At 45.1% G+C, this 26,865-nt stretch overlaps 2 protein-coding genes across 2 annotated transcripts in view; both read left to right on the top strand.

Moving 5' to 3' along the window:
- The window catches only part of ARL9 (ADP ribosylation factor like GTPase 9), a 202,288-nt gene that overhangs the window by 16,393 nt on the left and 159,030 nt on the right, over positions 1-26,865 (top strand). The window lies entirely within an intron of this gene.
- The window catches only part of SPMAP2L (sperm microtubule associated protein 2 like), a 51,631-nt gene continuing 26,415 nt past the window's right edge, over positions 1,650-26,865 (top strand). The window contains exons 1-4 of the mRNA XM_056111189.1: positions 1,650-2,055; positions 13,136-13,166; positions 14,301-14,303; positions 21,651-21,716. Of these exons, the coding sequence (XP_055967164.1) occupies positions 1,650-2,055; positions 13,136-13,166; positions 14,301-14,303; positions 21,651-21,716 (506 nt within the window). The remainder of the gene's footprint in view (positions 2,056-13,135; positions 13,167-14,300; positions 14,304-21,650; positions 21,717-26,865) is intronic.

Genomic DNA, 26,865 nt, shown 5'->3' with positions numbered 1-26,865 from the left:
GATCTCATTTAGAGAGATGCCTCTGGACCCCGCACTAGGCCTTTTCATCAGGGGCAAGTCGAGGGGGGTTGATGACTCTCTCCACCCACCCCAACCTTACCCTGGCAGCTGAAAACCTCCAAAACTCCCTGCCAGGCTCACGGTCGCTCTCCACAGACTTAGACAAGCCTCATCCATGATTGAATCTGCTGGAAAACTCAGGTATGTGGGTTTTGTGACTGAAATCTCCAGGCTCACGTGGGGATTGGGAGACCTCCTCCCACCTCCTCCCATCTCCCCGTTCTTTGGGGAGCCTGGCAGTCAAGTCCAGGAACTGCCTCTGGCGCTATACAAGCTCCTTAACAACCATGAACCAGAGAATCAGAAACAAATCTCTCTGGAGAGCCACAAGCTGCAGAGATGCCTCTGGACCTCAAAGTCACCTCCAGTTGTATCATTCTATTTAAAATTTTAGAATTTCTAGTGGGTGTGGCCAGATTTGTGGCTTTCTGACATTTCCTACTCTCCTCCACTGATGTGCAAGTGTAGCACACCATATTTGATGGGTGTAAGGTAAAAGGCAACCATTTTCGATAAAAAGTAACACAAGGCTTAATTTGTAATAACATGTTAGTAATCTTGTATACAAGGGCTTAATAGTTCCAGGGTGAGATACAACAATCTTCACACACTTTCCTCTAAGAAAACTTTTTTTGGATCATTTTTAGTAGATTATTCATAACAAGTAATACAAAAATAAATTAAGACTTGCTTTGGGGGCAGGCTTGCGTGGTGGTGGAAAAATTCGAAATAATGGTAGTGGGAAGGTATAATGGTGGGATTAGTGTTGGAATATAGAATGTAATAAGTTACTATGAACAACTTTATTAAAATAAAATAAGATTGAATAAAAAGAGATCACATTGAAATCAGTGCTTCCTCCCCTCCCCCCCACATACACACACACACACACACACACACACACACACACACACACACACACTGCTCGCCTATTCTCAAGGTAACTGCTAACAACAATGATAAAGAGTTCGCCTCAGCATGCAGTGATGGAAAGGCAAGAGGGAGATGGATGCAGTTTTTTTTTTTTTTTCTGAATGTTGTCAGCGCTCTGTAGGTAGAACTTCGGGTGGATTCTGCCCCATTCCATAGCACGGACCCAATGTTGTCATTTTCCTTCCACCACACTAATATCTCAGGGCTGGACATTGACTTGGGGACACGTGGAAACGAGCGAGGACGCGAGAACATTCGGCGCCAGTATTTGCTCCCAGCATGATTAGGGGACAATGGGGGGAGGGGGCCGCGGGGGTGGGGGATCCTAGGGGGTCAGACCCAGAACCCGTCAAGACTCTGACTCTGCACCCCGCAGGCACCCCTCCCAAGCAGGAAGAGCCCCGAGCACGGCCCCAGGGGTCCCCTCCACCCCCGCCTTCCGCAGTTCCCCCAAGCCGAGCGGCTGGGAGCCGGGCTGGAGCGGGGGCGCCTGTGAAGCGGCCGCGCCCTTGGCAACCCCGGAACGCGCGCGGGGCCGGGCGGGCGGGCGGGCGGCCGGGCGGTGAGCGCGGCCCGGGGCCGGGGGGCGGCCGGGCCCCGCGTCCCAGGCTCAGGCTCCCGGGCCAGCCCGCGCTCAGCGGCAGCTCCCGCGCCCCATGCAGTTACCGGGGTCCCGGCCGGCGTCCCGGCCCCAGGCGTCCTGGAGGTCCCCCGCGAGCAGGAGCCCCCAAGAGCGCAGGGCCGAGTCGGGCCGGGCCAGCTGGTCCCGACAGCGCTCGTCCGAGACGGGGACGCAGAGCCTGCGGGACGGCTTCGACGAGAGCGAGTCCAGCCGGCTGTCCAGCACGCACCCCTCCTTTACCATCTACCGACCCGACACGCCCTTCGAGTCGCCGGGGCCCGACGAGCCCGGCCCCGAGCCCACCGCCCGCAGGACCCCCGCCAGTCGCCGGGGCCCGCGCACCCCCCAGGACGAGCTGTTCGCCCAGCCCACTATTTTGATCGCCCCATCGCTGACGACCCGGCAGTCGCCGCGGCGACCCTCGGTTTCTCCCCGCTGGGGTAGGTGTGGGGGACACCCCCAAGAGCCACAGGGCACGCCCGACCCGCGTGGGAAGGTTTGCGCACGGGCGAGCTCGGCGTGCTGCAACGCAGGAGGGCCTGTCTGTGTGACGCTGGGAAGCGAGGACTGACGCTGCGCTCCCCCTAGTCACAGGACCTGGGTTGCCCCTCATTGTCTGTCGCCACTTCTTTCTGAAGCCCCTCTTAAAGTTTCCTCCAGTCGTTGCTTTGCCTGCGGCTTGGAACGTGTCCTCTATTATTGAGGGTTCCGCGTCGCGGTTCTCCCCGGCTGAAGGATGCGTGTTTGGAGCGGTGTCCAGGGTTTGAAGGCGCCCAGTGATAGTCCGTGGGCAGAGTTGGCGTACAGAGCCCCCCTAGAGCGAGCATTCACGGTGCATGTGCTAAATCGGTACTTTCCGCTCTGTCCTCACAGAGATCACAAGGCAACAGGGCCAATGCGACTTGAGCACAACCATCCTTTGATTCAGTTTTCCGACTTTTTCATTGATGAGTCCATTCAGCTGTGTGTGCATATTGGGTTTCTCATCCCTTGACTAACCACTTTTTATGTTATGTTCTCTTGGTTCCCTTCCTCCCTTTTTCCCTCCCTCCCTGCCCCCCCCCCTCCCTCGCCCCATTCTAGCTCTGGGACTGTGACTCTCATCAGTGAGTCACCCATGCCACCTCACAAGCCCACTTGTTCTCCAGTTATTACTTGTTTGGGGATGATACTCAGGGGTTACTCTTGGCTCTGCATTTAGGGATCAATCTTGGGAGAGCTTCGGGGACAATATGGGATGCCCGGGATCAAACCTGGATCAGCTTTCAGCAAAGCCAGCACTGTCCTACCCACTATACTCTCCCCAGCCCCTAATTTCCCTAATTGTTGAGAGGACACCTTTGCTGTCCTCCAGATGTCACACCTTTGACTTCCAAATAGCTCAAGACTACCTTGTGCTTTATTGAGAATACAGAATATAGAAAGAGTTGGTCACACATCCCCTATTTTTTTACTACTCTTTCATTGGCTTCTCCAAACCTCCTTGCTTTCTTTTTCCCTTTTCAGGTAAGAACTATAGAAAGCGGAATCCCGCACTTGGGCTTCACATTCCACTTTGAATGCAAACTTTGAATGAAGAACTTTGTTCCTTCATTTCCCTCCTCTCCTATCACACCGGTTTCTCACTTCCTGAGGATCCAGGCCCACAAGATGCATAGATACCCTGGAGTTTTTCTTCCTGAATCTGCCCCTGTTCCCTTCTTCTCCAAACACCCACCATCTTTTGCTTCTCCTCTGCAGAACTTGTCTCTTGTGTTGTCTCTACACGCTGATTCCATTTTCTCATCCTCGTTCTCATCACAATCCTTCTGTTTGGGTTCCTTTTCTCTCCTCTCCACAAAATCTGCCACACCTGGCAGTGCTTAGGGGTTACTCCTGGCTCTGCACTCAGGAGTTACTCCTGGTGATGCTCCAGGGGCCCTATGGGGTGCCAGATATCAAACCCCAGTGGACCATGTGCAAAGCAAGCACCCTTTCCTGCTGTACTATTGCTCTGGCCCCTTGTATCTTTTTCTTTTTTGTTTGTTTGCTTTTTGGGTCACAACTGGCGATGCTCAGGGGTTACTCCTGGCACTCAGAAATTACTCCTGGCGGTGCTCGGGGGACCATATGGGATGCTGGGAATCTAACCTGGGTCAGTCATGTTGGCTCCGTGCAAGGCAAACGCCCTACCCGCTGTGCTATTGCTCCAGTCCCCCCGCCTTGTATCTTTAAGGACTGAATCCATTATTGCATAGTGTGAGACATATATTCTATATGTACTTATGTTATAAACAATATTGGCTTTTATGTTTTTGCTTTGGGGACACACCTGCTAATGCACATTGTTCCTGGTACTGCTCTTGGGACTATAAGGCACTGGAATTTAAACCCGAGGCTCCCACATGCAAAGCGTGTACTTGCTATCTGAGTCCATCCCACTTAGCTTGGAGGTGTGTATTTTGAGCTCTGGCTTGCAGAGGAGCGCCAGGAAGTGTATGAATATTTGGAACCCGGAGGAAGGGCTTGCCCTTTCCAGACTTCTGTCTTCTCCACTCTCACCCAGATCCCTCCCTTAGCCTCGCTGACCTTCAGCTCAGGCTGCAGGAACAGTAACCTGGGGAACTTGGTCAACAGAGCAGAGAGGGAAAGTGAATGATAGTCACAACTCAGGTGGCTTCCCTTGTCCGATCACTGGGCCTTCCGTGTTTGTTGACCACAGCCCAGTATAGATCTGGGTAGCTTTAAGACCAGCTTTAAGGTCGCACCAACATCTGAGTATGGTTTCTTGAGTTTTGTGTGTAAAAGTAACATGCATAAACAACACAGAAAATCCCGATGTTGGGGACTGGAGTGATAGCACAGCAGGTTGGGCATTTGCCTTGCCCGTGATGGGCCCAGGTTTGATTCCCAGCATCCCATAGAGTACCCCGAGCACTGCCAGAAGTAATTCCTGAGTGCAGAGCCAGGAGTAACCCCTGTGCCGAATGTGACCCGAAAAGTGAAAAAAGAAAAAGAAGTCCCAATGTTTATGATTTTTCTTTTCTTTTCTTTCTTTCTTTCTTTCTTTTTTTTTTTTTTTGCTGTAAGCCAGGTACTCAGGGATTACTCCTGGCAGGTCTTAAGGGACAAGGTGCAGTGCCAGGGACAAACCTGATAGGTTGCATTCAGGCAGGTGCCCTACGCACTGTGCTAGTTCTTAGCCTCCATGTTTATGGTCATGGTCTTCCCGTTATTCATCGTTTTGCTCTAGCGGGCCCAGTGACTTCTCCATTGTGAGACTTGTTGTTACTGTGTTTGGCATATTGAATACCTCACAGGTAGCTTGCCAGGCTTTGCCATGCGGAAAAGATACTCTCGGTAGCTTGCCGGGCTCTTTGAGAGGGGCGGAGGAATCGATCCCTGCTTGGCCAGGCTGGCTGCGCGCAAGGCAAACGCCCTACCACTGTGCTATCACTCCAGCCCATGTTCATGATCAAAATAGTCTATTTAACAGCTTTAGCAAGGTAGATTTGGTCCCTAGTGTCGTGTGTGCCCAGACCACTCACTGGTACCTCACTGGTTCCTGGTCTGCACTGGTCTCTCGCTGTTTCTGTCCCTTTAGTCCATTCTGTCTGTCACCATGAACCACTTCTCCTTGCTGTCCTTTGCCCCTTTGACTTTTCTCTGTTCTTGGGCAAAGGGCAGCTTATCCTATGTTTCTTCTAGGTGATCGACAGGGTTCAAGGGGAAGTCCTTGCCTTTCGTGCTCCACTTTAAGTGTCCTTATTCTCGCCTCTTCGCCATTTCCATGCTCCGTGGGACTGGCTACCCTCACGTTATGAGACTGAAAATGTCCAGCTGTACCTGAATCACCAGATGCCCTTCCTGTCCCCTCCCCAGTAACACGACTGCTACGCACAGCACGTTTCCTTCAGAATGCTTTGACGGCAATGCAGGGCTCACCGAGTATTTTTTCTGTCTCTTTTTTTGGGGTCATATCAGTGGTGCTCAGGGCTTATTCTTGCCTCAGTGCTCAGGGACCACTCCTGGCAGGGCTCGGGAGACCAGATGCAATGCCCAGGATTGAACCAGGGCAAGCGCCCTACCCGCTGCGCTAGCTCTCGGCTCTCACTGACTATCTCATGGGGAGTGATTTTTTTTTCCTTCTCCGCGATCTGTCACATGTCACTCTCGAACATTCCAGATGGTCTCTGGCTACTCGCTCCTCCTGTGCCCCCCCCCCACACCTGTCGCGAGGTGCTTCCTACCCTTTCCCAAAACTCGGCTGTCTCCCGGTCAATGCAGCAAGGGCAGGAGGCGGGGATACTTAGACGTCCTTAATAGGCAGGCAGGAGGGGAAGGGAGAGACCGATTCCGCTCAGCACCTTGCAGTTGGTCTCCAATCCTTCGGGCCCCCTCAAGCAGGAACGGCTGTGATGCCGCTTCCTGCCAGCAGAGGGCAGCCTTCTCCATCAAAAGGCTTGCGGCGCGGGTAGGGCTATTTTTTGCAGAGCAAAAGGACCAAGAAGTAATTTTATGCAAAAACAATCAATCAAACAAACAAACAAAACAACACACACACACACACATACAACCTCGGAGAGATCAGTTGTTAGGACTTTAATTAAAACAAAAAAATTGCTGGGAGGTGGAGACACATCCAATTGTACACGGAGGCTATTTCTGACTGGGAGCCCAGGGATGTCTCTTGTCGGTGCTCGGGGTCCTGTTGGTGCAGGGCTGGCGCTCCCTCCCTTTGCGATATCTTCCTGGCTTCCTAGATATTTTTTTTTGTTACGAATCTTCAAGTATTGTTGTTGCTTTTTAGTGAATTCGATTTTTTCTCTTGAGGAGGAAGGCACACCCAGTGGGACTCAGCGCTTATTCTGATCGGTCTCCTGATCACTTCTAGCAGTGCTGGGGAGTTGGTATGTGATGCCAGGGATGGCACCCAAGTCAGCTGCGTGCAAGGCAAATGTCCAGCGTACTGTCACTCTAGGTGCCTACTCTGTTAGTTATTCTTTTTTTTCTTTGGGGAGGGGTGCACACTTGGTGATGCTCAGGGGTTCCTCATGGCTCTGCACTCAGGCAGTGCTCAGAGGACCATATAAGTATGCCAGAGACTGAACTGGGCTTGGCTGTGTGCAAGGCAAACACCGTACCCACTGTGCTATCAGCCAGGCCCCAACTTGTTATTTTTTTTATGATCATGTAATACCTAGTACATTTTAAGCTTCCCTAATTATCTTAAAATATTTTTCACAGCATTTTCCCCCCACTCTGAAGCAGCTTGTGTTCTCTCCTGAACACATATCTCCAATTAAGTTCCTTTCCATAAAATCTATTTCCTTCACAATTAATAAAAATTGGAATGCATTTTTGTAGATGGCTCAATTAAATTATGTCTCAAAAAAGGGCCACACGTACTTTTTGGAACTTTTCTCTCTTCTCTGTTATTTTTCATCTATTACCCTTTTATTCTATTGCTCTTTGAATTGTGTTTATGTGTTTGTTTTCGGTTGCCAGGACCTGGGGGAGATGGGGGTGGGGGGTAGTGTGGTTTTATTTGCTTAGTTTGGCTGGGGGGGGGGGTTGGAACTCACGCAGGTGTGACATGTACTCTACCACTGAGCCACGTCCCAGCTGCCACCCCCACGCCCCCTTTAAAATGCCATTTACTTGCTTAAAAATTGGGTTAAATCTTGCATATTCTGAATTTGGCTTGTTCTTGGTGATGCCTTTAACTTCTTCTAGCACCCTCTTCCCTGCAAACCCAGTGTTTTGAGAGCTGGCTGAGACTCAGCACGCATTGCTCCTGCAGGAACATGTCTCGGGCCTGAGCTGGCGGTGGGTGTACTTGCTCTCACTCCTGCCTCCTGCACAGGCTGCCGGATTCCACAGTTTCATCACGGTGGGGTGGGGGAAGGAGGAGCCCCTTCGCAACCTATGTTCAGATGTCACTGGAAATTTATTGACTGTCATCAAAACTTGCTCATGTGCTGCTGGCAGGAATAGTTACTGCGGATGGATGGGGGTGTATTAGGGCTACACCCAGCAGTCACTCCTGAAAGTGCTCAGGGGATTCTGAGGTCCTGACCGAAGTCAGCTGCATGGCTGAGCCCCTGTACTATTTCTATTACCCAAGTACATATATATACATATATATATATATACATATACATATATATAGTTATATATATGTCACTATATCACTGTCATACCATTGTTCATTAATTTACTCGAGTGGGCACCAGTAATGTCTCCATTCATCCCAGCCCTGAGATTTTAGCAGCCTCTCCTTACTCGTCCTTCCCAACACTGCCGTATTGGAGGCTCTTTCAGGGTCAGGGGAATGAGACCCGTTATTGTTACTGTTTTTGGCATATTGAATATGCAATGGATAGCTTGCCAGGCTCTGCTGTGTGGGCGGGATACTCTTGGTAGCTTGCCAGGCTCTCAGATATATATATATATTTCCCTCTATGATTTGCTGCCTACTGTCTGAACCCCATCAAATATGATGTGGTAATTATGGAAAATGGGTAGGGAGTGTCTTATGATGTGTCCAGGAATATGTTCACTCATCTGTGAGGTTCTTCAGCCTGAGCGCGTGGAAAGTGACCTGGAGCATGGTGGTGGTTGGGTAGTGGAGGTCAGCTTCTGGGACTGGGTCCCTTGGGGTAGGGAGGACTCTCACTCGCTCCTCTCTGGGGTGCCCCAAGTGAAAACAGCCTGGTGCAGAGTCCAGTGGCACAGTTATGGGGGTTTCATTTTATGCTCACTTCCGGGAGAAGTAGCCGTTGAGTTCTGGAGGGTGGCCGGCTGATGAGGAGATTATCTGACAGTGGCAGGAGGTGGCTTATGGGTGTGACCCCTGTGTTGCCAGAGACTGGGGGAAGCAAGCAGAGGATCTCTGCTCCTGGGTCCTGTTGGGCCCAGAGTCCAAGGTCACAAAGTTCCGCATTACCTGGGTTCCATGGAACTTCACTCATGTGTGAGGTTCACACACACACACACACATATATATTTGTGTGTGTGTGTGTGTGTGTGTGATATACAGGGGACCAGGGATATAATAGAGCAGGTATGGCTATCATAGCCAGGTTGGATTGTGATCTGGGTTCAATCCCCACCACCCCATGGGGTTCAGGCATGCAGCCAACTTGGGTTGGATACCCACTACCACTTGACCCCCTGATGTTGTCTGTAATGCCCCCTGCCCTCCCTCCAGCACAGAGAGAGCCTGGAGTAGCCCCCAGCATCTCCAAGCGTGACCCAATCCCCTCAAAAAGCAAAGTTCTTGTGCTAGGGATAAGGCTCAAATTGCTGTGTACAGGCTTTGCATGCTGGAGGTTGGGGTTCTCTGAGCACTTCCGGGAGTGACCTCCAAGGACTCTATAGGGAATAGAGAATAGCATGGGCACTGCTGAACCCCTCCCGCCCCATGCCATGCATTATTTCCCCTAGAAACACATGAGTAAGTTCTTTTTTTTAAATTTTATTGAATCACCATGAGATACAGTTACAAGGTTTCATGTTTGAGTTACAATTATTCAATGTTCAAACACCCATCCCTCCACAAGTGCATATTCCCCACCACCAATCTCCCAAGTATACCCCTCCTTTCCCACCCTCCCCCTGCCTCCATGGCAGACAATTTCCCACATACTCTCTCTACTTTTGGGCATTATGGTTTGCAACACAGAAACCGAAATGCCATCACTTTTGGTCCTTTCTCTACTTTCAGCACACATCTCCCATCTCGACCAATCCTTCCAATCATCATTTTTTAGTGATCCCTTCACATGAGTAAGTTCTGATGATGGTAACTTAATTTCCAGTTTCTATCTCCAATTAAAGTATTTGTCTCACACATGGCCAACCTATTTGTTCCCTGGCCCTATATATGGAGGATGCTCAGCCCCTGTCCGAGCAGGCTTGGAGATCTCAGCCCCGGCACCCGCATGCCTTTGTTCCTCTGCCAGTATCTTCATGCGTGTGGAGAATGGTCTCAGCATGGTTGTGGCTGGTTCCGGAGGTTTTCAGCTGCCAGGGCTCTGCTCGGGGTGGGTGGTGGGGGAGAGAAACTCCACCCTCCCCCCTCCAAGGGGCCCCGGAGAGGACAGCCAGGTGCGGGGGCAGGAGACTCTGTACTGTCCTCTTCCAGGAGCTGGGTTTTGTAGTCTCTGGGTCTTGGCCATTGATGGGATTACACAGCACGGGGGTGGGTGTGGGGGTGCAGTTGGTGGGTGTGACCTCGGCCTACTGAAAGATGGAGGATCTGGGTGGAACTGCCCCCTCCACCCCCGCACCGTGTAATCCCATCAACGGCCAAGACCCAGAGACTATAAAACCCAGCTCCTGGAAGCACATGGTGGATTATCTCATTCTTGCTTTGGACAACGTGGCAAGCTACCGAATGTAAACTGCCCACACAGCAGAGTCTGGCAAACTCCCCGTGGCGTACCCAATATGCCAAATACCAGTAACAATGATGAGTCTCATTCTCCTAACCATAAAAGAGCCTTGGATGTGGCACTTTTTAGAATCTCAGGGCTAGAACGAAGGAGACGTTACTGGTGCCTGCTCGAGGCAATCGAAGAACAACAGGATGATCGAACAGCAGGATGATCATGATCATGATCGTGATCTCCGATCCAGTGTGTACATTTATTATATTTGGGGCACCATGTGTATTGCTTCAGATCTGTTATCCTAAATAACTTTCACACAACTTTCTGTTATCCTAAATAACTATCTTTAAGGGAAATTAAGAAAACAGAACTTGAGTAAATTCTCCCAAGATCAGAAGTTTGGGCCAGATTTGGTTCCAGGCTGTCTGATTCCAGACCAGTGTGTGTAGACATGAAACAATATTGTCTCTCCAGACCTGTCTGCTTCAAAAAATACAGATGCTTGTGGCCCACTTCCAGGGCTTGTGAGTAATTTGGACATTTGAACTGTGACTGGAAGCCTGGAATTTAAAAAAAATTTCCCAGGTGGTTTTAACAGGCAGCCAAATTTGTCAACCAATGTACACTTTGTGTAAGACATTTGCTAACAGTCACCTGAAAGCTATTTCAGCCTGCAAATTAGTGAGATTTTATCAAAAGCATGTTTCTTTATGATCAAAAGCTGTGCTGTGGGATAAATTATAGCATGAAAGGATAATGGGAAAGCGCATTACCATTCATATTATCAGTCCTTGTAGAAGTGTTTATTAAGGATTGATTCAGTATTATATTCAGTCTCTGGACTGTGTATGTATATTTTGGTGGGGGCAGGAGATAGGGTCACAAGTTAACAGTGTTTGTGCTCTGCTCCAGGCTCTGCACTCAAAGCTTAGATGCTTGGGGTTAAACCAGGGTCAGCCGCATGCAAGACTAGCACCTTAGGGACTGAAGCAACAGTACAGCAGGTGAGGCACTTACCTTGCATGTGGCAGACCTGGGTTCCATCACCAGTATCCCATCTGGGACCCCCAAATACCACTAGGAGTAATTCCCGAGTGCAGAGCCAGGAGTAAGCCCTGAGCCACCAAGTATGGCCCCAAAACAAAACAAAAGGTTAGCACCTTAACCTCTTGTACTGTCTCTTTGGACCCCTGTGTGTATATTTAAAATTGGCAGCCCAAGCTTGGTTATTTGTTTGTTTTGGGGGGTACACAACCAGCTCTGCTCACGGCTTACTCCTATTCCTGGCTCTGCGTTCAGTGATCATTCCTGGCCATGCTCAAAGAACAGTATCTGGTGCTGGGGATTGAAGTAGAGTCGACCATATAAAAGGCAAGCACCTTAGCCTACCGTACTATTTTCACAGTCTAACCAAGTTTGGTTTTTAATACATAAAAATTTCATGCAGCAAAAGCTGTAACTTCCAAGGGAGGCAGTGCCCCTGAGGCAAGGCTTTTGCAGAGATTTCCCTCTCTCTTGCAAGATGAGTTCAGCCTTTTATAAATTTTTTTTTTTTTGCTTTTTGGGTCACACCTGGCGATGCACAGGGGTTACTCCTGGCTCTGCACTCAGGAGTTACTCCTGGCAGTGCTCAGGGGACCATATGGGGTGCTGGGAATTGAACCCGGGTTGGTCGTGTGCAAGGCAGACACCCTACCCACTGTGCTATCTCTCCAGTCCTAAAATTTTTTAAAATTTAATTAAATTAATTATTTTTTTAAAGTTTTATTTATTGAATCACAGTGAGAACCAGTCACAAAGCCTTTCAGTTTAAGTCTCGGCCGGTCACACAATGATCAAACACCCATACCTTCACCAGTGAACATTTTCCACCACCAAGAACCCCAGTATACCCGCCTCCCAACCATCCCCCCTGCTGGTGTGGCAGATTTCCACTTTACTCTCTCTCTTTACGTAGATCACATTCAATATTACGACAAAAGACCCAACATTATTATTTGGAATTTTCCCCAACATTCAGACCTACCAAAAAGACATTATTAGATAATTTATTTTATATTGCTAATTATGAAGATAATTAGCATATGATGTCGGATTTCTTTTGGATTTCTGATATTTTAGTAATAAGCCTAGAGGGATTATTGCCAAAGCCCCTGGGTTCTGAGATTGATTTGTGAGCCTCCGGGATCATGGTCGTTCAGGAGCCGGAGGAGGCATTTGTGGGTGGCAACCCAGGGACTGGTCAAGCCTGGGAGAAGGGTCGATTCCATCCCCCATCCCACGAGACCCCGTGTGCCTTGTGAATGCAGTCCCATACCTGGCTCTTCATTAGACTCCAAAAGATGAGGGCCACCATGCCGCCGCCGCGAGGGGGGACAGGCGGAGGGACAAACACCCTTCCCCTCCCAGGGTGGCATAGCATCGTAGTTAAATGTACAGTCCAGATTGCATTTTGGTTGGCCATTATAATTTGCTCAGATTTTCCCACCACCAGCTGGAAGCCTGCCTTCCAGAGATAGACACTAGATCAATTTATTTCCATTGCTCACTTTGCGTATCAGGAAATGCTGCACGGCTACTTATGTGGCCATGTGGTTTGGAAGAATAGTCCTCGTGCCCACATATGGGAGCCATGATTGTAGAAGTTCATGGTCGCCCGGATTCCACCTGGAGAAGGCGGCGAGGAGACAGCACCTACCCCATCTGGGAACTCTCGGTCATATCAGCTCACCCTCATTATGGGGCCTGGAGAATTCTCCGGGAGTTGTGGAGCCCCCCGGCTAGTTTTCTTCACTGCTGTGTCGAGTTTAGCCTTAAGAAGTAGTATGGACTGGAGAGAGTAGACAGTGGGTTGGTCAGAGGGCTTATCTTGCACGTGGCTGACCAGGGTTGAATCTGAGCTCTACAGAGGCAGCCTGCCAAGAGTGATCCCTGAGCACAGCCGGGAGCGACCCCCAACCAAAACGAACAAAAGTATTTAATTCAATTTTCCTGTGGGTTATTTTGGTGCATGGTTGGCATTTTTCATCTGCCTATTCTCCTACTTTCCTTAACTCCTTTCTCTGATTTGTGATGTCTTTATTCGTGTCTCTGATTCTTCTTGACTAACTTCTTTCCTTTCTTTTTTTCTTTCTTTCTTTTGCAGATGTTGGTCACTCTGAGTTCCCAAGAAAAAGGTAAGATTATATATAGTTACAGTATTATTTTCCCAGACAAGTGGGCCACCTATCCCTATGGGAAGATTCAACATGGAGCATTTGAAGTGAAACGCTATCTTGGGGGTTATGAAAGAAAAAGTTTCGTGTGCTTTTTCTTGGTTATAAATGCCCTTTTCTAATAACAATTCCTGGGGGGGGGGGGGGGAGGACGAAAGATAAATTGGTTAAGAAGTGAGATGTAGGAGGTGTAGGAGACTGAGATAGAGAACTCTGTGTCCACTCAGTATTACATTTGTTTGCTAGTGTACATATTAGGTCTGTATCTTTAAGAAAGATGGGCAAAGAGAAAAAGTTAAGGTGCAGATAGTTCAGCAGATAAGGTACTTGTCTTGCATATGCCAGACCCATGTTCAATCCCCAGCACCCCATTGAGTCCTCTAACCCAGCAGGAGTTGGGGGACCAGGATCCTTGAGTGCAGCCAGGTGTGGACCCCCCACAAAACGAAACAAAAATAAAGTAAGCATTCTGCATTGAGAATCTTATGTTGTAGATTTTTGTGAAGCTCCAAGATGGTGAAATGTTTCACAATATCCCTTTGTGATAATCCCAGCAAAATAACTAAATATATTTCAAGTGTCTTCTATGAAAAAAAACACTGTGTGTGTGTGTGCGCGCACGGGAGTATGTTTGTGGTGTACTAAATTAATTACAGGTTGGACAGATGCTTACTTTTTGGCTAGGAGGTAAGGTATAAGTAAAGAAAAGCACAGAGGGTTCAGGACAATGGTTCATACAGAGGAGAAAAGAAAATGTATCAGTTAATTTTCATCTTTGCTTTTAACAGGTGGGTTAAAATCATTCATATACTCTTGTTTAATCTGTCTACATTTATTGTTGTTATTTAGACTAACTTTCCTTTTTCCTTTTTTGGAGTGGTGGGGTACCATACCCAGTGATGCTCAGGGGTTATTCCTGGCTCTGCATTCAGGAATTACTCCTGGCAATGCTTGGGGGACCATATGGGGTGCCGGGGATTGAACCTGTGTCAGCCACGTGCAAGACAAGCACCCTACCTGCTGTACTATCATTATAGCCCATTTTCCTTTTCTGTTTAGTATGCTTTCTGTTTAGTATGCTTTCTCTTCTTTTAGGCAGTAAGTACAACTACTTTGTTTTATGCAATGTTTGACAGTTAAAATAATTTTTTTCCCACAGGAATTCTAAGTGGCAGATAGGGCAGATAAAATTTTACCAAGAAAAAATGAAATTTATAGAATGTAATATTTTCCCTAATTTGTATAATGACTCAGTAGTAGAACTGATAAAAGTAACATTTTCTGAATATTATCAAATATGCAATTAAAATATCACATTATTTTTTAAGAAAATTTTTTTTATTTTACCAGCGCTTTATTTAGTAATCTAGACCAATAGATTTTCTTCTTTGTCACACAGAGCATGCCACAAAAAGCAATGTTAACTCTTGATCACAAATGTTCCACCTAATACAAACTTTCGGTTCTGGAATTACAACAACGTTTGATATTCTTTTCTTTCACTTGAGTGTGAGCTCTTGAGAAAGACTTCTTTTTTTTAAATTTATGGCTGGTATCTTTATTTTTTTTAAATTTTTATTAGTGAAACACCATGAGGTACAGTTGTAGACTTACAAATTTTTGTGCTTGAGTTTCAGTTATACAATGATTGAGTACCCATCCCTCCACCAGTGCCCATTCCCCACCTCCAATGCTCCCCGAATTCCTCCCACCCCCCACCCCCCATCCCACCCCACCCCTGTGGCAGGGCATTCCCTTTTGTTTTCTATCATGCTAAGTGAAATGAGTCAGAAAGAGAGGGACAGACATAGAAAGATTGCATTCATCTGGGGAATATAAAGTAACAAAACAGGAGACTAACACCCAAGAATAGCCAAGATAAGTATTAGGAGGTTCACTCCATGGCTTGGAGGCCAGCCGCACAGAGTGGGGGAGAAGGCAGCTCAGATAGAGAGGGAAGCACCAAATAAAGGGTGTTTGGAGGATACTCCCAGGAAGGGAGATGCATGCTGAAAGTAGACTATAGACCAAACATGATTGCCACTCAATGCCTCTTTTGCAAACCACAGCACCCAAAAGGAGAGAGAGAATATCACATTATTTTAAATAAATATCACTTACTTATTGTTGAATGAACAAACTCTCCTGCAGTCAAATAATCAGCAAGATAGTTTATACTAAGAAAAACAAAGATTGAAGAGTGAGTTTAAAAATATGTATTATTATTGTTATGCTTTGATTTGATTGGCTAATTTAGTTTGATTCTGTGAGGAGGAAATTGTCATTATCTGTGGAGATATTCATTATCTGTCCCCACTGCCAAGAAATATGTTCTCTTTTTTTTGCTTTTTGGGTCACACCCAGCGATGCACAGGGGTTACTCCTGGCTCTGCACTCAGGAGTTACTCCTGGCAATGCTCAGGGGACCATATGGGATGATAGGAATCGAACCCAGGTAGACCTCACGGTCACGGTCCTCTCATTGTTCAATGATTTGCTGGAGCAGGCCCAGTAACATCTCCATTGGAGACTTTGTTGTTACTGTGTTTGGCATATCGAATACGTCACGGGGAGCTTGCCAGGCTCTGCCATGTGGGCGAGATACTCTTGGTAGCTTGCCGGGCTCTCCAAGAGGGGCGGAGGAATCGAACTCGGGTCGGCCATATTGGCTGTGTGCAATGCAAACGCCCTACCCACTGTGCTATCGCTCCGGCCCTTGGGTAGACCTCATGCAAGGCAAATGCTCTACCCGCTGTGCTATCTCTCCAGTCCCAAGAAATATGTTCTTAAACAAAATTTTATGCCTGATTATTAGGCAGAAAAATATTTTCTGAACCTAAGCAAAAAAGACTAAAGTAATACTGTGTCGACCATTAAAGAGAAAAATCTGAAAAACCCCGCCAATTCAGACCTACAGTCATTTCCAGTGGATTGCTTTGCATCCAAAGTAAGGATTTCCAAACCAGCCTTAGCTATTGGCAAACTATGCGGCAGGCAGCGATGCAATTCTCATTAAAAAATAAAATCCTGCCTTCACGAATTAAATCCTTTAGCCACATTCTTTGATTTCTGCACAATCTCATGATTAGACCTTGTGAGGTAACTCGATACCCCAAGGGACGCCTGCTTTAGGATGAAGAGATGGAGGTTGTAGTGTAGCTATGGCGACACAATCACAACAACAACAACAAAAGTGCTGGCCTTCCGGCCACCACACGCTGATTTAGCAAATGTTAACGAGATTGTTGCTAATTGAGATAACACCCAATTTGAGTATGTGGAGGAGTAAGCTAGAATATTGTCAATAATCTTATATTGAACAGCATGTTTAAAAACAACATCATTTAGCTGGCAAAGGAAAGGTGTGTGTGTGTGTGTGTGTGTGTGTGTGTGTGTGTGTGTGTGCAGCGGGTGGGAGTGGGGTGAGACTCTTGGCCATGATGATGTGATGGGAGCCAACAGCTAAGTAGTTTGGACCGATGAAAGGATAATAAGGTGTTTTGTCTGCAACAGTGGCTTTCTCGTTCCTCCACCTCTGCCCTCCCAGAGAGTTGGCCCAGGCTAGCTCAGCGGGGGCCATGTGATACCTGCATGGCAAAGCCATTCTCCTGTAGAATCGGGATGTAGATTTAATTTCTGGCAATGAACAGTAGTTTTATTGTTTCTAAGCATTAGCGGGCCTGGCTTGGGGGTTTCAGCATATCAATGACACCATAGTTCGCCAGGCCAGGGAGGAATCTTTTTGATGATTCCTGCCCATGCCACCACCTTGTTTTGAAAGTTCTTGGTTGTTGTGCATAAAACAAACTACATTTGTTGCTTAAATAAATTATGGACATTAGAAAAGATGAAGTCGTGAAATTTACATACAAGTGGTACTACGTGGAAAGTATCATGCTAAGTGAAATGAGTCAGAAAGAGAGGGACAGACATAGAAAGATTGTATTCATCTGGGGAACAGAGAGTAACAAAATAGCAGACTAATACCCAAGAATAGCTGAGATAAGTACCAGGAGGTTTATTCCATGGCTTGGAGGTCAGCTGCACACGCTCGAGTAAAGTAAAGTAAAGTAAAGGCCCTCCCATTGTTCATCGATTTGCTCCACCGGGCCCAGTAACATCTCCATTGGAGACTTTGTTGTTACTGTGTCTGGCATATCGAATACGTCACGGGGAGCTTGCCAGGCTCTGCCATGCGGGCGAGATACTCTTGGTAGCTTGCCAGGCTCTCCAAGAGGGGCAGAGGAATTGAACAGCCATGTTGGCTGCGTGCAAGGCAAACGCCCTACCTCTGTGCTGCACACGCTAGGGGAAAAGGCAGCTCAGATAGAGAAGGGAGCACCAAATAAAGGGTGTTGGGAGAATCTGCCCAGGATGGGAGATGCATGCTGAAAGTAGACCGAACATGATTGCCACTCAATTCACCTTTTGCAAACTACAGCACCCCAAAGGAGAGAGATAACAAAAGGGAATGTCCTGCCACAGAGGCAGGGTGGGATTGTGGGTAGGGGGTGGTAGGGATACTGGGATTAGTGGTGGTGGAGAATGGGCACTGGTGGAGGGATGGGTACTCAATCATTGTATAATTGAAACCCAAGCACAGAAGTTTGTAAGTCTACAACTATACCTCATGGTGTTTCACTAATAAAAATAAAAATAATAATAATAAAAAAAAGACAATGGCTTAGTGGCTTTGAGTGTTTGTCTGGCCAGCACGGGGCCACAGTTCCAAGCCCTGGGGCGGTTCTGCTGTTAGGGATCCAGGTGAGAAGGACCCGGAAGAGGAGGGCTCAGTGGTTTAGGAAGTGGGTAGAGTAAATTCGAGGTCCTGAGTGTAATCTCTGGTGCCACTCATGGGTTGAGTGATCCTGAATGCCATGGGATCCCCTGGTGAGAGGAAAAGTAGATTAACTCTTCTGAAGGACATATATCTGAGGGTTCTGGCAACACAAAGTAACATACAAAAGAGAATTTAGAAATACATTTGGTATTTTGGGTGCATCTGCCACCTTATTGTGGGGATTTGGATTCCATTTGACCTTTTCAGTCTACTAAGGCTTATGGTCTTTATAGATTCCCTGTGTGTTTGGGATCTTCAAGCTAGAATCCTTGAGTTAAGGAGCAGAGTTTCAAGAAATAAAATGTGGGTGGTTTCTTGGTAATAAGAAAGGGGGCACTAGAAGATGATAGAGTATGAGACTAGAGTACCATTCTTCCTGCCTTCAAACCTGTATTTTGGGGGGTTTGGGCAACACACACTGTGTTTAGGGGCTACTCCCAGCTCTGTATTCAGGAGGTGCTCCAAACAGTGCTCAAGTGATCATGTGTAAGGGATTGAACCAGGGTTAGTCACACGCATGCAAACACCTTAGAAAGGACAAACCAGTGTTACCCTACATCCCACTGTACCATTTCTCTGGCTCACCTTCCCACTTTCTGGAAGGCGGCTATCACCATTTCATTGGGAAGGACGCTTCTTCCCAGAATGGTCTGTCCACATTGGGCCAGGCTAAATCCCACCTGGCATGTGGACCAGGACTTCTCATAGGAAGATATAATCAACGTCCCTTCAAGTGCCCTGCAAGTGTTAGGGAGAATGTTTTTCCTGGCCACTTCATTTTTTGTACCTCGGAACTCTGAATAATTATCCTGATCTTTCCTTTAGTTAGCTTCTCCAGGGATGAGCTGACATTGATTTGATGAGGCTGGGAGGAGAGCTGACCCTCGAGGTCCTCTCTCCTTGTGACTTGCCTATAGTCAGTGATCTTTGTGATGTTTTCTTATAGCAAGCTTACCATCTCCTGGGAAACTCTTAGTGCTTGATGGGTTTCGAGGAACCCCACTTTTTTCACATTTTTTGAGCCTTACCTGGCTGTGCTCAGGGATTACTCCTGGCTCTGCACTCAGAGACCACTCCCAGTGGGCTCTGGGGCCTGTGTGTGGTGCTATAAACTCAAAAGTATAATAATGCATGGGAAGTACCCTACGTATTGTACTATTTCTCTGGCCCAAGCACACTTTTAATACCATTTTATCAATAACAAAGACTTCATGTTCTCTTTTCCTCATTCTTGTGCCTATGTTTTCTGTTCATTCCTATGTGGTAGGCAGCAAAATATCAATAATCAATAAACAGGTGCAGCGACAAATGCTGTGTGACCTACAGTGACATTGGTGGTCTAACCATCTATGTCAGAAAGGCAATGCTGTGGTAATATAAGTCTCAAATGTAATGCAGTAAAGTCTGTTCCTCCTCCTGTGACAGTCCAGTGTGGGTTGGCTGACCCCTCGAGGTAGCTCTACCTCTCAATGATGCAGTTTCCAGGGCACTGCAATGGGGAGGAGCCATGTGAGGGGTACTCACTCTGATAGGCTTTGCCCTAAGAATGACACCCAACATGTGTGCTGAACTGAGATGCAACAATCCTACAGTTCCCCATAGCTGCAAGAGAGGCTGGGAAATTCAGATCAGCACAAAAATACTTGGTAATAGCAACTGCCTGCTCTAAGCAGAGTAATACTAGGAAAGGCCCAGGGAGAGAGCTCGGGGGTAGAGCACATACCTGGCACACACAGAGATTCCTACCCCAAACATTGCTGGGCATGACACAGAGCCTCCCAGCACTCCTGGAGGTGGGTACTAGGGGTAGCATTATATTTTTGATGAAAAAACTTGGCTTGCTCTTTAAGACCATTTCCCCCCCTTGAACACATATCTCACTTGCATCCCTCTCTGCTTCTTTGTTTTTTTTTTCCACTCTGGGGAACTCATGTTCTCCACGGAATATGTACTTCTCTTTCTCCCCACATTTCTTTCTAAGTAAGCTACTTTTGATAAAAACTACCTTGCTTCACCGATGCTGGCGCAGATGTGGCGAGAAAGGGACACTCCTTCACTGTTGGTGGGAATGTCGACTGGTTCAGCCCTTCTGGAAAACAGTATGGACGATTCTCAAAAAATTAGAAATTGAGCTCCCATTTGACCCAGCAATACCACTCCTGGGAATATATCCCAGAGAGGCAAAAATGTATAGTCGAAGTGACATCTGCACTTGTTTGTTCATTGCAGCACTCTTTACTATAGCCAGAAACTGGAAGAAACCTGAATGCCCAAGAACAGATGACTGGTTAAAGAAACTTTGGTACATCTACACAATGGAGTACTATGTAGCTGTTAGAAAAGATGAAGTCATGAAATTTACATACAAGTGGTACAACATGGAAAGTATCATGCTAAGCGAAATGAGTCAGAAAGAGAGGGATAGACATAGAAAGATTGCATTCATCTGGGGGATATAAAATAACAAAATATGAGATTAATACCCAAGAATAGCTGAGATCAGCACCAGGAGGATTACTCCATAACTTAGAGGCCAGCCGGGTATCCTAGAGGAAAGGGCAGCTCAGATAGAAAAGGGAACACCAAATAAAGGGTGTTTGAAGGATCCTCCCAGGAGAGGAGATGCATGTCGAAAGTAGACTATGGACTGAACATGTTTGCCACTCAATGCCTGTTTTGCAGACCACAACACCCAAAAGGAGAGAGAGAACACAGGGGATTGCCCTGCCACAGAGGCAGGGGGGGATGGGGGGATGGGGGTGGGAGGGATATTATCCATGGTGGTGGAAAATGGGCACTGGTGGAGGGATGGGTATCTGATCATTGTATAATCAAACCCAAGCACAAAAAATTGTAAATCTACAACTGTACCTCATCGTGTTTCACTAATAAAAAAAAAAATTAAAAAAAAAACTAGCTTGCTTCAAAAAAATTTTTTTAAATTGCCAAGGAACATAGTAGGGTAGGAAAGAGGCAGACTAGCTCCAGAAATATTTTTTAGCAATTGAAGTTTTTTTTTCTGAAGCTAGACATTCAGTCTTAAATTTAGCTGTAAATTTCTTGAGAATTCAGTGCTATTAAGCCATGCATAAGTTAATATGCAAAGGGAGAATTTCCTCTTTTAACAAGTGTGATTTCACCTGAGGTCTTCTGGAAAGAATATGCTCTTAGCTTTATAGAATATTTATTGTCTTTATTTCATTACTGATTATCAACAATTCCAGAAGGGAAAATTTTAGATTCACATTTTTTGGGGAAGAGACTTGGGCCACCCGTCTGTGTGAGGGCTTACTCCTGATTCTGTGCTCAGGGCTCACTCTTGGTAGGGCTTGGAAGGATGTATGTGATGCTGGGTTTTGGACCAGATTGGCTGCGTGCAAGGCAAGTACCTTAACCCCTGTACTATTTCTACCATCCACACACACTATATATATATATATATATATATATATATAATAGTTTGAGACTCAACACTTTTCAAATAACCTCAAATAGGGCATGGAGTTTCCCCTCCCCATCAGATGGGATTTGTTCGAGTAGGAGTTGTCAATTATAACCATATTTGTTAAGAATTCTCTTTTGATTAACCAGTGTGTTTTTGTTAGTTCTTTTTCTAGGAAGAGACTACATGATCTTTCTAGACCTAAGAAACAATGGGGAACCCCAGATAGGTAAGGCTCTGGTATACAGACTTGTTTGTGGTGACTGTGGTGTCTTACCTGCCAATGGCTCTGCCTCCAACCTCTCTGCTCAACTGGATTCACTGAAGCCTGTCATCGCTTCAGTTGAGTCAACATGGAAAGACCACTCAAGGTCATTGGGCCTCAAATTTGTCACACTTTGGAGTTGCTGGGGAACCTTTAAGATTGGACAGGTCGATTCCCAGAAATCCTGAGTTTTTCTACAGCTCAGTCTTAGCAATAGAAAAACATTCCAGATGATTCCACTAGGCAGGGGTTGAGAGCCACTGACCAGGGTTTGCTACCACATGCTTGAAAACTGAGTGTACATCCTCCAGGTTCAACTTTGCTGCTTCTACCATCAATGCTCTGCCTAGAGCATTATCTGTTCTTGGGCTCTTCCCTGGGCTGGAACTCTCATCTTTATCCTTGGCTTCCTTCTCTCCTATTTCAAGCCCCAAGTGAAGTCTAATTCCTCCCTCCTTGTATCACCCCCCCCACCCCTGTTGCTTTTTAATTAATAGATTTTTTTGTTTGGAGGGAGATGGGAGGGGTTTGCTGGGGACTGAACCTTGCGAGGCATGTGCTCTACTGCCGAGCCCCATCCCTAGCCTTAGATTTTACTTTTTAAAGCAGATTTTGATTTAGAGAAAATTTGAGCCTAAGTATGGAGTGAATTTAAATCTTACTGCCCACTAGTCCAATTTTACTTATCATTAACATTTTGCATACTGTGGTAACATTTGTTAAAATTGATGAACAGATATTGGCACATAATTAATAAATCTGTAACTTTCATTAGGATTCTCTGTGTTGTACAGTTCTATGGGTTTTGACAAATGCACATGTCATGAATCCCACTTGATAGTATTATACATAATAGTCCATTGTCCTAAAAATTACCTGCACTCGACCACTCGACCTAGTCAGCCCTTCCCTTCTCTTCCTCCATCTCTAAACCACTGCAACCACTGACATTTTGTAGTTTCTGTAGTTTTGTCTTTCTAGGATGTCATATAGTTGAAATCATTTAGTAGGCAACCATGGAAACTGGGCTTTTCACTTAGCAATAGGAATTTAAGGTTCTTTCATGTTTTTAACTGCTCAAGTGCTCCATTATCTATTTTTAAAAAAACATTGAGTAATATTTTATTGTCTTGGTGGATCCAATTTATCTATTTTTCTGTTAAAGGATACATTGGTTGCTTCCAGTTCTTGGCAATTTTGAATAGGGAAATACCTAGAAATACTATTCTGCATGGTATCATAAGAGTATGTTTAGCTTTGTAAACAACTGCTATATTATCTTTCAAAGTATCCATTCCGGTGTCTCTAGTGGCAAATAAGAGCTCTTGTTCCACATTCTCACCAGCATTAGGTGTTACAACATTTCGTATCCTAGCCATTTCAATAGGTACTGAGTAGTGGTATCTCTCACTATTTTCATTGGCCATTCCCTAAGGACATACTCTATATGCTTATTTGCCACCTATGTATCTTCTTGATCTAGTCTCTAGATATCTTGTCTACTTTTTGAATTACTTCTTTTTTTTTTTGAATTTTAGAACTCTGTATATTTTGAATTCCCTGTTCTTTATTACATGCTTGAGACTGACCGTTTGTGACCATTCTTAAGTTGTCTTTTGGTGTGAAGTCTTACAATTGAAAGAAGTTCTACATTTAATGTCCAATTTATCAACTTTTCCTCATAATTGTACTTTTTGTGTCATGCTTAAAATGCATTCTTAATCCAAGGCCACCTAGATTTTTCCATGACATTTTCAGGGCAATTTTTCTGATAGATGTAAAATCTCTGTCTACATTGATTTCTTTTTGCTTATGAATATCCAGTTTTCCAAGCCTCGTTTGCTGAAAGATTATCCTTTCTCTAAAAGATGGTCTTTATTTATTAGTTAAATATAAGAAGAATGTAATTATATGGATTTCTTATTTTCTTTTTCTTTTTTTTTTTGACCCCATGCCTCTTGTGCTCAAGGCTTACTCCTGGCACTGTGCTCAGGGATCATATTAATTTTGTCATTTGCTTTATTTCATCACAATTTTGTAAGTTTTCTTCATGTGTATCTTATACACGTGCTAATAAATTTGTACTAATGTAGTTCAATTATTTCCCATGCTAAGGTTAATGTTGTATTTTTTGTTTCAGGCATTCATAAATGATATATTAATTAGTTGAAAATAGGTATTAATTCTGTACCTTGATACTTTGGTATAATCTAAAAACTAAATTTTTTAAAGATTTATTTTTATACATTAAATATAAAAAGCTTTAAATTCTTTTCTTGATGGATATATACACATATACATTGGTGAGATGTATATATATTGATAAGAGGTATTTTAATGAATATTGATAGAACTGTAAACAATAATACCAGTTCTTGCTCTAAACTCCCCTCCACCCCAGCTTTCTGTGAAACTAGAAGAAAAATGGAAGAAATGTCTAAGTCAGGGAATTGAACTAAGGAAAGTAACTCATCAAGTTCACTCAGTTTGGTGGTATGTGAATTGGGAATTAAATCTTTTTTTTAACCTTTTTTAGTTTTTGGGTCACTCCTGGCAGTGCTCAGTACCAATATGGGGTATTGGGGATTGAACTCAGGTCAGTCTCGTGCAAGGCAAAAGCCCTCCCCGCTCTACTTCCTCTCAGGCTGGGAATTGAATCTTTTTCTATATCCCACAAAGCCCATTACTTTACATGAATCATACCACACTGACTAATTTATAAAAGCATGGTTCCCTTGATAGAAGGAAGATGATTTAAGGCTATTGGAGCAATGTAAGCGAGAAATAATGAAGGCCTATCCTAAGACAGTGATCTTAAGAGAACAAACAGAATAAAGACAGAGATGGACAGAACTTAGAGACAAATAAGTATGAGTCTAAGAGAGAGGAGGAGGAGTCAACTATGATTTCTAGACTTGTCTTTAGAAACACAGTGATAAATACTATCACACTGAAAGGAAATGCCAGAATGGGATATGTTTAAGAGAAAGGTGTATGTGGACACGTGGCATGTTTCTGAGCAACATGCTACATACTTGGAAAACAGAGAGTGCTTGAGAAAACAGGAAGACACTCTTGGAACCATCAGTATTTATTAATAAGACAAATGGAAAAGGATAGAACTCTGGGGCACATGTCACAGTTTAAGGAATAGGAGAAAGAGGCAAGACATCCAGGAAAGTGAAGGCTCAAAAATCAAGGACCAAAATGTATCACGGTCCTCCCATTGTTCATCAATTTGCTCGAGCGGGCACAGTAACGTCTCCATCATGAGACTTGTTGTTACTGTGTTTGGCATATCGAATATGTCACGGGTAGCTTGCCAGGCTCTGCCGTGCGGGCGAGATACTCTCGGTAGCTTGCCAGGCTCTCCGAGAGTGGCAGAGGAATCGAACTCGGGTCGGCCATGTTGGCCGCTTGTAAGGCAAACGCCCTACTGCTGTGCTATCGCTCTAGCCAAATGGTTAAAATAAAATAGATTTTATAAGGAGACATTTAAAGTATTATTTTGATTGGCCAGACTGATAAAAAAAGAAATGAAAGACTGATATCAGCATCAGATATCAACTCACAAGGGAGTAATCCTCGACTATAACATGTATAACATGGACAAAACTGGAGGGGGTCATTCTAAGTGAAATAAGTCAGAAGAAAGACAACTACTGGTTGATCTCACTCCTATGTGGTCTTTAAAGAAACAAAGCAGGAACTGGAGAGATAGTACAGGGGTTAAGGAACTTGCCAAACCCCATTTTAAACCCCCCAAACCACATATGCTCCCTGAGCACTGCCGGGGGCACTCATGGGCACAGAACCAGGAATAACCTCTGAGCAACCCCAAACAAGCGCACAACAGAAAGATTAACAGAACAAATAAAGAAGAGATGTGTTCAATGAAAACAAACCCTTTAGATTCTGGCCACAGAATTAAGACTCGCAAGAGTGGAGGGCAGAGTGGAGTGGGCTGAAAGGGCCCAGCGAAATGGAGTGAAGGATTTGGGCACTGGCTGAGGGCACGTTACGATAACATTGTACCTTTGAAATATTTGATATTTTTACTCTTGTATACTGATGTTGCCTCAATTAAAAGTAAAAGATGGACTTCCATCTTCAAAACATAAAGCAATTAAAAAGGATGAAAGCTACATAAAGTAATTGTTATAATGGAGGTGAGAGTATGATAATTTCAGAGCAAGAGTTCCTTAGATATAGGCTGACAAACACTGTTTATACTTTCTATGAAAATTTGTAGACAAGAAATTTGGCTGTTCAGAAAGGGATAACTGAATACCAAGATCTGAGGAAATCATCGAATTCCTTTATTCTAGAATCAGTGTGTGAGTGTATCCAACTTTGTTGTGTTTTATTGATTCATCAAGTATATATAGTATCAATGATAGTCTATACTCTGGGGTCAAGTCCTTTGATATTTTATAATATAGGATATTAATATAGTTATAATACATAATATTAATCACTTATATATGAAAATGTTAATATATAATAATATTACCATTGATATTTTAAAATCTATTTTAATTCCCTTGATATTTCTAATCATGTGACAGCTAATCATAGTTGATTTAAAAATATACAGTAATGAATCATCTGCACAAGATACTCTTTGACTTGTTGATTAGTTTCTTCTTTTTTTTTTGTGGTTTTTTTTTATTTTTATTTTTTTACAGTTGTAGATTTACAATTTTTTTGTGCTTGGGTTTCAATTATACAATGATCAGATACCCATCCCTCCACCAGTGCCCGTTTTTCACCACCACGACTTGTTGATTAGTTTCTTCTTTACCTTAGAGAATTCATCCCCACTTTTTTTTCTGCACTCCATTGAGCCTTGGCTTTCTAATTTACTTTGACCAAATTACTTGCCTTTTACATAATCCTGGATGCTTTCTGTTCATATTATGTGTTTTCTAATTCCTCCTTCCTTGGAACATATATAAATGTTCCAGCCCCTCAGAATATTTTGTATAGTTACTTGTTTCTCTTTGACTGCCCCTGGGGGACCATTCCCCGTGATTCTCAGGCTTCCTGCTCAGCCAGGACAGTGCTGGAGGAGGCCAGGTGGGACTGAGAATGGACGCCCAGCATGCGTTCC

Source organism: Sorex fumeus, unplaced genomic scaffold (genome assembly GCF_029834395.1).
Source record: "Sorex fumeus unplaced genomic scaffold, SorFum_2.1 ptg000013l, whole genome shotgun sequence".
NCBI lineage: Eukaryota > Metazoa > Chordata > Mammalia > Eulipotyphla > Soricidae > Sorex > Sorex fumeus.
Note: the sequence above shows the minus strand (reverse complement) of the source record. Positions and strands in the feature narration are given on the sequence as shown.